This window comes from Miniopterus natalensis, chromosome 6 (assembly GCF_054644295.1).
Source record: "Miniopterus natalensis isolate mMinNat1 chromosome 6, mMinNat1.hap1, whole genome shotgun sequence".
Lineage (NCBI taxonomy): Eukaryota > Metazoa > Chordata > Mammalia > Chiroptera > Miniopteridae > Miniopterus > Miniopterus natalensis.
Genome location: NC_142086.1, coordinates 42,332,863 through 42,347,763, shown reverse-complemented (window position 1 = coordinate 42,347,763; position 14,901 = coordinate 42,332,863). Strand labels below are relative to the sequence as shown.

Below are 14,901 nucleotides of genomic sequence, written 5' to 3'. Positions count from 1 at the left end.
TGGAATTATCTGTGGACATGTTTGTATCCCTAGGAAGACTCTGAGCAATTTGAGGGCAAAGACCTTCTCTTCACATGTTTGAATCCCCAGTGTCTACCACAGAGCTGAGCTAATAATACATGTTTCATGTGCATTTAATGGGCAGAATGGAAGAAGAGTAAGTTTGCCTCTGGAGAGTACTAGTCTTTCAGAGAGTCTTCGGACTAGAAATGGAATCCAGTCTCTAGGAAGAGATGCTCAGCTTCTTGAATTCACAAACGAAGAAACCAAATAGTAGAGAAAGAAAATGACCTTATAGAGACCCTGTTGCTAGAAGTGGCAGAGCTGGCCTAGAACCAGGGCATTTCCAGTGTACCTTGTGGCCTCGTCCACCAAAAGGAGTGGCTGAAACCACAGAGAGCTAGTTCTAGGCATTTGGGGGGAGGGGGAAGGGCAGAGTATTTGCTCCTTAAACGGTAACACGTTGCTATGCGGCAGAGAACCCGCCAGCAGAGCCAGTATCGAACTTTCTGGGCAATAGCTCTATAAAGTGAGTGAGTCATGCTCTGAACCTGCACCAGACAGCAACAATCCCTGAAGAGGCATTGGTACCATGCCAACGTGGCTGTGCCCAGCCTGCAGAAGACGAGGCTAACAAGACTTTGGAGTGGCCAGCCCTTCTTTCTCGTGCATATGATCCCACTGAGCAAGGCTGCTGCCACCAGGAAGGAGCGCGGTAATAAACAGGGCCCCACTGAAGGCTGTTCTGATGTCAGAGCCCAGTCAGGTGTATTAGTTCAGGTCCTCGGGGCAGAAGATGCCGAGATGGAACTAGATGAGCAAGAGAATTCTTGGGGAAAACACTTGTAAAGAATGAGGGAAGTAAAGAAGGCAGAGAGAGCCTTTAGACACCTGTGAAGGAGATGGGAAAGGAAAGAAAATTACACAGAAAGAGCCTTGGACTGCCCCAAAATACCTAGAATGTTCCGGCCAGAGCAATGGGGAATCCTCAAGCGGAAGTTTCCTGTTAAAGCAGTCTAGCGTCTTACAAGAATGAGCCTGTATTAGCAGCCCCACCCTGCTCAGGAATTAGTTGGGGTCAGTCTCAGCACAAAGACCTAGGGAGGATTCAGAAAGGCAGCAACTGAGACCATCAAAAGACTAGGTTTCCCACAGCAGGAGACTGAGGGCTGCTTTTCATAGCCACCCACAGCAAGGCCAAAGCAGGTCCACCAAGGCTAGAGCTGGTACGTGAAGCCAGTTTTTCCAGCAATTCCTTATGCACGGCATTAATACAGCTGCCACTTAGAGAGCACTTTCCCTTTCACATTCATCATCTACTACATGCTCTCCAAGTGGGGTTGGAGGGGTCCATCCAGGATCACCTGTCTCAGAACCACCCGGGAACTTGGGATAGATTGCTGGGCCCATTCCAGACACACTGATGAGAACCTTTGGGGTTGGGCCCAAGACTCTGCAGTTCCAAAGGGACCCTCAGAGGACTATATATGCCAAAACCACTAGTCTTCTGTGAAGTCTTACTATAGCCATCTCCATTTTACCAGTGAGGAAACTGAAGCTCAGAGAGGCCAGTGGCCTGTGAGGCACTGCTTGAGGGGCCCGGTGAAACCACAGATACTTCGTTTCTTCAGTAAGACCTTTTCTCCTTTCTTTACTCTTGATCCAAACTGGCCTCTTCCAGCACCCTAACTCACCTACCTCCCTCTCCCCTGCATGTCCACTCCTTTAATCATTAAGCCCTTAGGACAATGAGGTTCTGGTCAGAATCAAGTAATCTTAGGAACAAAGCCTTGAGTCTGTTGACCACAGAGAGAGAGTTTCAATCAAATTTGAGATAACACCTACTCAGTTGTGTTTCAGCTCCAGACTCAGAAAAGCAGAATGACCCCACTGAATGCATCCTTTTGAAACCTGAAACTACGATGCCATGGCTGACATCAGGCCAGATATGACTATCAACTGTGCCCTACCCTAGGGCCAGCCAGTCAGCAGAGACCATGGCCCTAACTCCCTTAGTCACCATAATTAATTATTTCTCCCCTATGTAACTCATCCCCTAGAAGCCATCAGGGAGCCTGGGCTTGGAGCAATAGCTCACCTGTAGTTCCAAGTTTGGCACCATTTCCTTAAATAAACCTTTACTTTCTTTGCTACAAACTGCTGTTTGTGTTTGATTGAACTTTGATATGTGCAGGGGAACGAACCCCTTTAGTTCAGTAATATAGGAAGTGGGGTGGCATATTTTAGAAGTTGAGGATAGAGACCTTTCTACCAGGAGACACTGAGGGAACACCAATTTATATTCAGTGTATATGGTCTGTCTCCCTCAAGGAGAATGTCAGCCTCAGAAGGGAAAATTCGGGTATGATTTTCTCCCTGCAGTATCCCCAGCGCCTAGCAGTGTCAGCCACATAGCTGTTGCTCAATAAATATTTGCTCAGAGAAGGCATGGTACATCCATCTCCTGGATTCAGGGCTCGTGTGGAATATCAGACACCAGAAATCCCATCTCACCCCCAAATATTGCCTCTGCTAAGTGGTCTCCAGTGGAAATCATCCTGCTGGAGATTCATTTGTTTGTTCAACGTCATGTTTCCCAATTTCATTCATTCAGGTTCTACCTTCCCTACTCCTGCCACACCCACTTACCATGTGTGCTAATATGTATTTTAAGTTTTCATTTATATAATTTCCACCTACTGGCATTGACAATGGGGGATGGCTGTCCATATATCATCCAAAATGACAGGAAACACTGGTCATTGAAGCAAGATCCTTTATTCAAAGTGCAAACCTCTATTTGCAACTGTGTAGATCATGAGAAATCTAAGGGTTCTTTCTTTGATTCTGTTCCCCATCTTCAGACAACCCCTTTTAGACTCATGTTCTTTGGATGTTATAGTTGAAAGTGCTTGGGCTCCAAGCCCAGAGACCCTGAGACCACCCAGCTAGTGCAGATGATGATGCCAAGGCCCATAAAGGTGTAGTAGGAACCTTAAGTGAGGCAAGTGTAACCAAGCACAGAGTGGATAGAAGTCTGTATCATGACCCAGGCATTGGGTGGGGTCTCCGTGGGTGGCAGAGGAGGAGGTTCTTTGAGGGGAGAAGAGAGAAAAGTGAAGATACTCTGTCCATTTCAGTTTTACCTGGGTTCGGCTGTGCCCTCCTTCCCTTGTCCCAAATATGAATCTCAAGCCCACAACTAGCTTTCCTCTTGATTTTGCCTCATAGTTGTGGGAAGGTGAAGAAAGGGTACAGGCTGCTGCCATCTCCATCTCACTCCTAGGTTTCATTTTGGCTTTGTCTAAGGGAAAAAACTCTAATTATAGCCAACAATTAGAGTGTAGTTGAGGACGTGCAAAGAAAAAAGCCTCTGGAGACAAACAGGCCTGCTCTATCTCAGCCTAGCCGCGTGGCTGTGGACAAATGGCGACTTCTCTAAGCCCAATTTCTTCTTCTGTTAATAGGCTGTGGTGAACTGCCAGGCACACAGCAACTCTTTCTTCCCTGTCTTCTTTTTACTTCTCCAAACGGAGTCTCACTCCCTAGATGTCACTTTCCCAACCACCAAACCCCAAAGATGAAAAAATGATGGCAAGGCCATCCCCCATGCCCTGCCTGGATGACCCCTGAATCCCTAACCAGAGTCCATCAGCCACTCAGGAGCTAACCCAGGAGGCTGGCTACAAAATCAGCAGAATCTCCCTTCCTTCCCCCACACTCCCAGTAGCTCTGTGGCTGTTTAAAATAAAAAAAAACACAAATTTTTTTAAAGCATATTTACTTGCCCTGGACAGAGAGAAACAAGACTAAGTAGAGAATGTGGTGGTTGAAGAAGCTTAGAGAAGGGTATGAGGCCAATGTCAATTGCACAGATTTTAAAGATATATATTGCCAAGCCTTCTAGACAACTAGCAATCTTAGATAACAAAGAAAGCAAGTGAAGCACCATCACATAGCAGGTCAAGAAAATGTTCATCTGTGTAATGTTACCCATGACCTACTCTGTTTTTCATATACATATTCACTTGCTAAGCATGACAAATTCATACTGCATGTCAGATCATTTTTATTGATTTCTGTGACACTGTGCTTATGATTAAGTTTATTATCTCCTTCCCCAGTTCATTCTTATCCTCTCATCTTCTCTCCCCCTTCCTCCTCCTGCCCCCTGCCCCCCCCCCCACACACACCACACACCACACACCACACACCAGCACTCACAGTCGGGAGAGAAGCCAGAGACCATGGGCCCAGATGCTGGTGGATGGGCAGAGGTGGTGATGGGGGTGTGCAATTACTCTCTTCTGACTGCTTTTTTTTCTCAGAGAAATAGGAAGCGAGGTCATCAGTTGAGTTTGGGGAAGAAGTTTCGAGGTTTGAGAAAATGGAGTCTGAAGTGTGCCTGTGATGAAGGGTGAGAAGCTGCAAAGCAAACATAGTGGGATTTCTAAAGAATCTTTGTTGCCTCCAACTGTGGCTAAAGTTTGACACCAAAGAACAAATGCTAAGCAACCCCCCCCCCCACCCCTCTGCCCCCACCATGTTCTAAAAAGACTAGATTTGGAAAGATAATCCCTGTGGGACTTACTAGGAGGTAGCAGAACTGCTCTGTGCTCAGACCTCCCTCTTGCACCTCCAGGGAACTTCATGAGTCACAGTCCTGTGTGGAGTTTTCCCTTCCCCTCCTGAATGGAGAGGGAAGGTAGTGCTCTTCCTTCTCTCTCACAAGCCAAATGAGGGCGGGCCTACCGGCTGAGACTGAGGGTGACCACATGAAGGTGATAGTGGCATCTATTTCCAAGTTAGCAGTCTGCTGGGCAGCCTGCTCAGGGCCTATGTAAACAGGATGTGGGGCAGCTGTGACCGGGAAGGATGTTTCCCACATGCTGAGTGGACCTCCTCAGAAGAGAGCTGGTTTGAGCCTTTGAAACCAGTGCTCCACCAATGAGGCTGGACTCAGGGCAACACAGAGAGGAGCAAGGAGCCCCAGAAGAGGGAGGGGAGGAATGAAAGAGGTATCCATGTCCCCATTTCTCCTCTAAGACTCTTGGGTCCAGGACTGACCTTGGTGGGGAGAAAGAAGGGCATGGCATTAAAGTTTTAGAATTGATTAAATGGGCTGGGATTCCCACTTCTGGGTGTGTATCCAAAGGAAATGAAAACAGGATCTTGAAGTATCTGCACTCTCCAGGTCAGTGGAGCATTATGCACAATAGCCAGAATAAGGAAACAACCTAAGTGTTTCCAACAGATGAATGGATAAATAAAATAATTTCACATTTTATCCATTCATATGTGTCTGTGCATATATATGGATATATATGTACATGGATAAATAAAATTCAACCATGAAAAAGAAGGAAATCTTGCCATTTTCAACAACATGGATGGACCTTGAGGACATTATACTAAGTGAAATAAACCAGACAAGACAGATAAATATTGTATTGTATTGTATTGTATTGTATTGTATTGTATTGTTTATATTTGGAATTTTTTTTTAAACTCAAACTCATAGAAAGAGAAAGTAGAAAAGTGGTTGCCAGGGGCTACGGGGTAGGGAAACAGGAAGAGGTTGGCAGAAGGTTACGAACTTTCAGGTGTAAGTCAAATAAACTAGCTAAAAGGATCTGACTTAAAACATGGTGACTATAATTGATAACACTGTACTATATACTTGAAATTTACTAAGAGAGTAGAACTTAAATGTCCACAAGATAAATATGTGGGGTGATGGGTGTGTTAAGTAATTAGATGGAGGAAATCCCTTCACAATGTACACATTTATCAAATCACCACAAGGCACCCTTTAAATATCTTACAATTTTTGTATGTCCATTATATCTCAATAAAGCTGAAATTTTTTTAAAAACTGGAATGGGATGAACTGGATTGGTTTTGTTTGTTTTTAAAATATATCTTTATTGATTTCAGAGAGAGGAAAGGAGAGGGAGAGAGAGAGAGAGAGAAGCATCAATGATGGGAGGGTCATTGGTCGAGCCCGCAACTGGGCATGTGCCCTGACCAGGAATCGAACCCCAATCGCCTGGATCTTAGGTCGACGCTCATCCGCTGAGCCATGCCTGGCCGGGCTGGATTGGGTTTTTAATACTCCTCATGACCCCCCTCACCCAAGACCAAAAAACTGTGACGATGCTGGGGGAAGGGAAAAACAGCTTCAAAGAGTATGCATGAGGCAATAGCTGGAGAAAAAGGAACTCATTTCATGTTTGCTTCCTACCCAGACCATTCGCCAAACGAGTTACAAAACAGGTCATGCCTCACATTCTCCTTGTTCAAAAACACTCTTCTGCCCTTTCCTGTATTGTAAGATTTATGCATCTCAGGTCTGCCGTTTGGTCAGGGCTAACAGGCTTCCAGTGCTCCGCCTTGCAAAGGCAGGCTTTCCCACTACTGGTAGGAGAAACCTCAGAAAGGGGCTTCCCGTGCCCGTGGCGGCATAGGTCAACGCCGAACTCACATCCTCCCACAGCCACATCAAAATTACAACTAAACCATAGAACCACCATCATTCAGAACCACCCGAAACAGAGCTGAATGGAAGTCCTACAACTGCAGAATGAAAGGAGCAACATCAAAACTGGTGGGAGGGGCGGAGACACAGAATGGGCTGGTCCCACACCCACGTGTGGCAGATAAAAATCAGGAGGGAGATCTCGGCTGCAGAGGTCCCCCCTGACGAGTGAGGCCCCCCAGCACAGGGTCCCAGTGCCAGGGAGAGAAGTCCCCACAACTTCTAGCTGTAAAAACCAGTGGGGCTTGTGCCTGGAAAATCAGAGCAGGCTTCACCTAGGAGGTTCTCCCTAAGCTGGGGCTTGAAGGGTGAGTACAAACTTACCAGGTGAAAAAGGAGCAGGAAGAGTATAAAAATGAAGAGACAGGGTGATGTACTCAGTTAACATGATCAGAAGTTCAGCATGATCCATTTGTTATCTGTAAAGATAACTCTGGAGGGGAATGAAGAAAGCAAGGCTGAGATAGGAGGTGAATGAACAACATTCGTGTAATATATACTCGTTGCATATTTCCTGTGTGCTAGGTTCTGTCTAGAGGACAATAAAGACAAGTAAAGAGGCAACGACAAGCTAGTAACACATTAAGCGCCAAGCCCAGGAGCAGCATCTCCCAGACTTGAGTAGCCTGGATGGCAGAAACCCAAGTGAAAAATACTTGGTGCAAAAAGGTAAAAGAGGGGATAGATTGAAAGGATATTTAGGAGATAGAATCATCTAGCAGATTCTGCTGGAACCCTATATATTCAGCTCGCTGTTCTCATACACCTTACAGCTGGCCACTGCAAGCATCTCTGAGTCTTTACCTGAAGATGTTAGTGTTTGGCTTGCACAAGAGGCAGGCTAAGGAGCACCAGGGACTTAGTAGTGAGGACAGCCAATGTCAGGTGGAAGTGGGTGGATAAATACCCCAGGTTTGCTTGTCCCTCAGGGGAGACAGCCGTGAGGAATGCCTTACAACGAGGATCCACATGGACTAAGTCCCAGTTGCTGACAGTGGTAACCTGCTCATTACAGCACCTTGTACCGTCTCCCCTCCCTTCCCTGCCTCACTTCCCCATGGTCCTACCAGCACTCCCTGGAATCACCTCTCAAATAAACTACTTGTACTCAAATCCTTGTCTCAGAGTCCACTTTGTGGGGAACCCAACCTGAAAAAACAAAAAAACTTAGTGAAAGATGAGCTGATGAAATAGGAGGCTATGAGATTTCTACTTGGGAGATGCTGACTCCATCAACTGAGATAAAGACTCTTCAGGATAGGAAGATGGATAGATTCGGGCAGAACAGAATGATCTGGGGAAAACTGAGTTTCAGGTGCCCAAGGGACTTGTTATCTCAAAATTCCCTGAGTATAAGGTTAAGACTCTTTGGAAAAAGTGAGAAGAAACTGAGCAGAAAAGGGACTACACCAGAGAAGAAACCACCAGAAATGAACATCATCTCTCCCTAACGGGTAATTACGGTATCTTCCTTTGACCCCAGAGAATATAAGGCCCTAGCTACTTCTTCCAGCCGGTTTCTGTATTCTAGTTTCTCATAGTTGGAGGGACTCACTCCTTTAAAACCATGCATAACTCCCCACCAGCAGCCAGCAATGGCAGCCGTAGAATCACTGTCTCCACCATGGAAAAAGGCTCGGTGGGCAAGCCCCTTCCAGGAGTCTCCTGCAGCCAGGACGGCATCATAGGCAATCATGGGGGCATCATGTCCACTGCTGCCGCCCCAGCCAGAGTAGCTCACAGACGTGTAGAACTGATCCCTCTCCTTCACATCATAGGGCTTGGGGAAGGTAGGGGTTGATTTGCCATCCAAAATCCCTCTAAGTTTTAGGTACTTTTCCCATTGGTCTTGGAAGTAGGACCTGTAGGAAGGAAAAAAATCTACATTCAATTGGAAAAATAAAGTTGATAACCACAAGGAAAGGTTGGATGTGTGAACAGGGGAAATTCCAAGATGACTTCAACTTCTTGTATTAATATCATGAATGACATTAAAAATCAAAATGAGCTCTATCTAAGTAACAGTCATTCAATAAATTTTTGCTAGGAATTGATATAAACAAGGCATGGATACCTGTTGCTAAATTAAAAAGACATATAGCAAGTTAAAGGTAAGAATTAAACGTTTGTTTTTCCTGAGTTGAGAATAATGTCAAGTGTCACCTTTCAAGGTGAAAATTTAATTTATTTAGTCTGTCATTATGTTTTATTTCCTTAATAAAAAACTGTATATATTTTAGGTGTACAACATAATGATTTGATATACATATACATGGTGAAATGATTATACAAACTAATTAACACATCTCCTTATAGAGTTATGTTTTTGGGGGTTTTTTTCCAAAAGGGAATTTGGGAATATCATGACCATGGGTGATTTCAGCAGAAAGCCTCTGGACCTTTTTATTCTAAGAAAGGCAATGTGAAGTAGACTCAGAAAAAGGGAAAACTGTGGCATTACCACCTACTAATTAGCTAGTAAAAAACCTACTTCTCGGGCATTCTAGGCAAGGATTTCAAATTACTACATATCAAGTCAACACTGAAAAACAAGTTTCAGGAGATAAACAGGAAAGTTCATCTCAGTATAGGATAGCCACGAGCGCTACAGAAAGTTGGAATACAGAACAGGATCCCTATACATGAGGGGATCACTACAGCTGCGCTACTTATTGAGGTCTTCACTTGGCTACCTGGTGGCAACCACTGCTGGAATTGAACTTGAAATCCTTAGCAGGTGGGTAGGGAGGGGGCTGGAGAAAGTGTATGATGAAGCTGGATGGTGAGAACCATGATGGTTGCTATGATCTAGGAATTCTAGGAATACACAGGCATGTATGTGTGCACACAGGTGAAACCATTTTCTAGCAGGAGCATGCACCTACAAACTTACCAGTGCTCAAGATTCTTCTCCACAAAGTAGCCAGATTGGACAATGTACTTTTTAGCTTCTGGTAGCACCTCCATCAGTCCTTTTCCCCACTGCCAGACAGGCTTGCCATTCACAGCATAGGCTGTAAAAAGAGCAGACACAAGGGCTCCCAGGTAGCCGGTGGGGTGGTGGTGGGTCATTCGGCCGCTCTCGATGCTCACCTGGATCAGAGTGTGCAGCTGGCTGGGGTGAGGGAACCTGAGACCGATGCACATGGCTCGCATGGCAGCCCCACAGCCCCCCTCATGGTTGTTAAAGGGAATCCTCCAGCCATTGGCTTTGTCTGGCTCCAGCAGCATGGCATTCTGCATCGAGGCACCACCTGGGGAGGAGTTGGGGAGGGCATGGGGTCAGTGCAACCGAAGCAAAGTTTCCAGCAGGAAGAAAGAACCAAGCTCAAGTTTCTTTGATGGGAAGGAAAAACCAAAAAAATATAATGATGAATGCCCTCAAACTCCAAACCTCAAGCCAGTACTGTGCCTTACTTTATATGTAACTCTTACCATGGTAAGATTAATAATAAAAGCATATTCATATAAAAAGCCTTTGAATCTTTGCCAGTCAGTACTGAGACATCACAATAACTCAAAAAGGTAGGTATAACATAGCATTCTCTTTTTTAAATGAATAAACTAAGCCTCAGAGCTTAAAAACCTTGCTCAAAATCACATAACCAGATCGTTAGCAGCCCCATCAAAACCTTCATGCTCCAAGCCCAAGCCCTAAAGAACCCAGTGAGAACCTGACATTTGGAATTCCCAAATGTCAGAAAGAGTACACAGTTCTAGAGTGAAGGGCGCTACGCTCAGAGATAGAGCAATGGGTTCAGAGCCACAATGTGCCCTTGGGTGCCCTTGGTCCGCCCCCCAATGTGAGAGCAGTATAATCAGGCTTGTCCCATCACCTTGTCCTACTGGGAACTGGGAATGCACACATGAACCTAGCAGTGGCAGTAAAATACTGTGGGGTGCAACATTATTGTTCCCTTATGGTCAGTTTATTCACAACAAAGTCATGGAAGGCATAAGGGAACAAAGAAAACTTTCCACTCGTCAAACTGATGAGATATCAGATGTTGAGAAAGAATAAACAAACTTCCTTCTAAGGCCAATCCTTGGGGTCACCATAGACCTGGGTATGTGGGGGAGATTTTCATCAGGAGGTGCTTTTCCTCAGCTCGTAAGCTGAATTGTGTCCCCAAAATTCACACATTGAAGCCCTAACCCCTAGTACCTCAGAACGTGACTGTATTTAGAGACTGGGCCTTTAAAGAGGTGATGAAGTTAAAATGAGAACATTAGAGTGGACCCTAATGCAATATGAGAGGTATCCTTATAAGAAGAAGCGTGGACACACAAAGAGACACCAGGGATGTGCACTGTGAGAGTACACAGATATAAGGAGGTCGTCTGCAAGCCAAAGAGAAAGGCCTCAGGAGATATCAAACCTGCCGACACCTTGAACTCTGACTTCCAGCCTCCGAAACAGTGAGAAAATAAATGTTCTTTAAGCCACCAGTCTGTGTGGCATTTTGTTATGGAAGCTCAAGCTGACTAATACAAGAGGAGAGGCTAGGGATGGGCTAGGGAAAAGGTGATTCAAATCACCTGGTGGCCCAAGTGGCTGTAACAATTTCCCAAGGTGGGTAAGAGCCACTTGTGAGCAGACCTGAAACAGAAAAGGAGTCTCTACAAGATGCTTTCCATTCTTCTTTAAAAAGAAAAGAATGTTTTCTTTACACTTGTTCATTACAGAAAACTTAGAAACAAGCAAAAAGAAAGTAAAGAAACTCTAAATACTCCTATTGCCCAGATATAATTATGAACATTTTTGTGTATATTCTCCCAGGCTTTTCCAAACAGATATACATATATCCTTCACTAACAGTGGGTTCATAAGATACATCCTGTTTTGTAACCTACTTATCGTTCACTTAATATATAGTATCTTTCCATATCTTTCCAGTAAATATTTCCCTGTATAATTTTAAGTGGCTATAAATATATCACCATAATTAAATAAGTTATGGGGCATTTAGGTTCTTCCCATTTTTATCACAATTATAAAAACTACTGTCTCCTTGATATGTAAATCTTAATCAACATTTTTAATGACTTCCTTGGGCGTTTTTATTCTCCACTTGCTCAGGACCTCCACGGGCTGCCCTCACCTGGTGCCCGGCCATCCATGTCTTCCATGCAGTCCTGGTAATGCTTAGCAAGGAGGGAATACAGTCCATCCAAGTCTGAGATTTCCCCAGCTTCCACAAGAGCTTCTGCCGTGGCCAGGTGCATCACAGTGTCATCGCTGACTCTCCACTTCTCCACATCTATGGTGTCCAAGCCACCAAGCTGGGCCAGCTGCTGGTGAATCTTCTGCCCATCTCGGAGGAACTCCCACTTCCCGTTGAAGTACCCCAAGGCATCTCCTGCGGCGCTCAGCACCATGGCAGCCACATACCTCTCAATCAGTCCCCCACACATGGTGAGGCTGTCTTTAGGGGGAAATTACTACATACAGAGAGCGAGGAGAAAGAAAAATCAGAAAAAATAATAGCCCTATCTGTATTTTATTGAGCACTCACAACTAGCAGGCACTGTATTAAGTGCACCTCCTTTAATCCTCACAACTGCTCTATGAGGAATGTATTATTTGGCCCATTTTACAAATGAGTGAAATGAGGGTTACAGAGAGAATTCAGTTTCAGAAATGCTAAGTGACCTTAGGTCACAGAGCCAGGTGGCACGGCTCAGATTCCATAGACTCCAAAGTCCACGATTTTATCTACCACTCCATCTTTGCCTCTCTGTCAAGCCCATTACATTCTGCAAGTCAAACCAAGCTTACCATTTTCTTTTTACTTGGGATTTGGCCTTGGAAGTGCATCCCTCCTTTACTTAAACAATAGTACTTTCCATTACAATGCACAGTTCACAAGGCACCCGCACCTTCTATGTCGCATTTCTAGACAGGGATTACAGTATGTGTTTCACAGATAAGAAAACTGGGGCTCAGAGAGGGTAAATTCACACAACCACCAGTGAGTGGAGGCACTGGAACCTGAATCTTGATTCCAGGCCACTCACCTCAGCACAAACCTACTTACTGGGCAATCTGTGGCTCAGTCTCTAAATCTCTAAAATGGTGATAAAAATATTAACAATCTCCTGGGTTTGCTGTGAGGAGCAAATAAATTTTTGTGAATTACTTAGAACAGTGCTTAGCACATCATAAGCACTATTTTTATTATTTGTATTATTCACACACAACCAGGGAAAAGATTTTTCTATTACTGACCTAGAATGCTTCCTCCTCACAACCTTCCTTTCAGTGGCAATATTTAAATTGTTTTTCTTCTAAATGATTAACTTCTAGAGTCCTAGGATCTCAGCTAATATAACCTCCATGAATCTAATCCTGGTAAAGTGCTGGTTTTCCTGCAAGTACATTTCCAGTTCTCCACTGTACCCTATTACCTACAGCACTCAAGTTCACAGCCCTCCTGTTTGGCCCCACTGGACCCATCCCCTCCCCTGCATAGGCCAGCTAAACACCTTTAATGGCTGGTAAACCAGCTCGTTCTCCCTTCGGCTCAAGCTCTTTCCACACCCAAGATGCACAGCTTCCCTCCCACTTACCTACTGACTCAGGGATTATAGTTCAAGTCTTGGGACTTCCCCAGCTGCACTGCTGCTGGCCCGGGAAGGCAGGCTGGCAAGCACCTGCGGAAGAGTAAAAGAAGTTGAGCGTAGCCCTGCGATGTGGCTCAGTCGGTTGAGCATTGTGCCATGTACCAAGAGGTAGCTGGTTTGATCCTGATCGGGGTACATGCCCTGGTTGCAGGCTCCATCCCCAGAAAGGGCCTGCAAGAGGCAGCTGACCAGATGTTTGTCTCTCTCTTCCACTGCCTGCCTCTCTTTAAAATCAATAAAAACATTAAAAAAAAAAAAAGATTGAGCATATCCATACTGATCATGCTGAAGTTCTTAGCTCACAAAGGATATTTGTAAAACGTTATTTACATGCTTTATTATTTATAAATGATGCCTAGAACTGGAGTACTGGGCCACTAGACCTGACTGCCAAGAATCAGTTGTGTGACTGTGGACAAACCACCCACCCTGAACCTGGATTTTCCCAACTTTCAACTGGAGAGGGAGGAAGGAGGCTATAGACGCTCCCTGAGCTCCTGTCCCCTGCTGGGAGCTTCAGAGGACCAGCTGTGGGTCGCCATACCCTCTCCCAGTGGCCTCAGCTTCCTTTCTGTAATTCCTTCTGTTTTGTGAGTTGCAAGCGAGGGTAGGGGACGGTGACCGTCTCTTTCCTTTGGAAAATCACTTTAACTTTCAGACAGAACTGCTCCAGCCTCCCGCTTTCACAACGCTGCTACTTAAGCGGTAAACTCTACACTTTCACAGTGTACACTGTCGCCCTGAACTATAAATTCGAAACGAAGGTTGGTCAGCTGCTCCCCACAGGCTTCAGTCTGCTTCTCTAGGGAGGGGTGGGGGCGACCGGGAAACGGGCCGCGAGCGCACCCGGTCTCTGGGGAGCTGCGTGAACGCGCCCCCGGGGCAAGGCCGAGGAAGGGCGGGGGCGGGGCGGGAGAGCCTGCGGGACCCCGAGAGGAGAGCGGGGGTGGGGGGTCGGGGGAGAGGCGGGTGGGGGGGGGGAGGCCGAGGAAGGGCGGGGGCGGGGCGGGAGAGCCTGCGGGACCCCGAGAGGAGCGCGGGGGTGGGGGGTCGGGGGAGAGGCGGGTGGGGGGGGAGGCCGAGGAAGGGCGGGGGCGGGGCGGGAGAGCCTGCGGGACCCCGAGAGGAGCGCAGGGGTGGGGGGTCGGGGGAGAGGCGGGTGGGGGGGGGAGGCCGAGGAAGGGCGGGGGCGGGGCGGGAGAGCCTGCGGGACCCCGAGAGGAGCGCGGGGGTGGGGGGTCGGGGGAGAGGCGGGTGGGGGGGAGGCCGAGGAAGGGCGGGGGCGGGGCGGGAGAGCCGGCGGGACCCCGAGAGGAGCGCGGGGGCGGGGGAGAGGCGGGGGGGGGAGGCCGAGGAAGGGCGGGGGCGGGGCGGGAGAGCCGGCGGGACCCCGAGAGGAGCGCGGGGGGGGGGTCGGGGGAGAGGCGGGGGAGGGGCGGGAGAGCCGGCGGGACCCCGAGAGGAGCACGGGGGGGGGTCGGGGGAGAAGGGGGAGCGGGGGGGAGGCCGGGGGCGGGGGCGGAGAGGCAGAGCCCGCGGGACCCCGAGAGGAGCGCGGGGGGGGGTCGGGGGAGAAGGGGAGGCGCGGGGAGGCCGGGGGCGGGGGCGGAGAGGCAGAGCCCGCGGGACCCCGAGAGGAGCGCGGGGGGAGGGGGGGAGGGGGCGGGAGAGGACAGCAGGCGGGTACCTGATGGTCTCCGGAAGTGCAGCGAGACCGGGGCGGGGACGGGACGGGACGG

The 14,901-nt window shown here is 47.4% G+C and overlaps 1 protein-coding gene across 2 annotated transcripts; it reads right to left on the bottom strand.

Annotated features, from left to right (window-relative positions):
• Positions 1-5,443: 5,443 nt before the first annotated feature.
• Positions 5,444-14,901, bottom strand: ADPRH (ADP-ribosylarginine hydrolase). 2 transcript variants are annotated; one of them, XM_087818177.1, is made up of 5 exons: positions 14,850-14,901; positions 13,109-13,192; positions 11,641-11,980; positions 9,432-9,792; positions 5,444-8,400 (listed from the first exon to the last, which is right to left on the bottom strand). In XM_087818177.1, the coding sequence occupies exons 3-5, from the start codon at positions 11,951-11,953 to the stop codon at positions 7,986-7,988; spliced, it is 1,089 nt and encodes a 362-aa protein (XP_087674303.1). In that variant the 5' UTR covers positions 11,954-11,980; positions 13,109-13,192; positions 14,850-14,901; the 3' UTR covers positions 5,444-7,985. The 2 variants fall into 2 exon arrangements, with proteins under 2 accessions (XP_087674303.1, XP_016055384.2); XM_016199898.2 differs by lacking the exon at positions 14,850-14,901 and adding an exon at positions 13,707-13,802.

Bases quoted from the DNA above. Each gene is read 5' to 3' on its own strand.
- ADPRH (XM_087818177.1), bottom strand. From the start codon at position 11,953: ATGTGTGGGGGACTGATTGAGAGGTATGTGGCTGCCATGGTGCTGAGC. The intron at 9,793-11,640 runs GTGAGGGCAGCC...ACTCCTCCCCAG, and splicing joins CATGGATGGCCGGGCACCAG to GTGGTGCCTCGATGCAGAAT. The intron at 8,401-9,431 runs GTAAGTTTGTAG...TCCTTCCTACAG, and splicing joins GAGAAGAATCTTGAGCACTG to GTCCTACTTCCAAGACCAAT.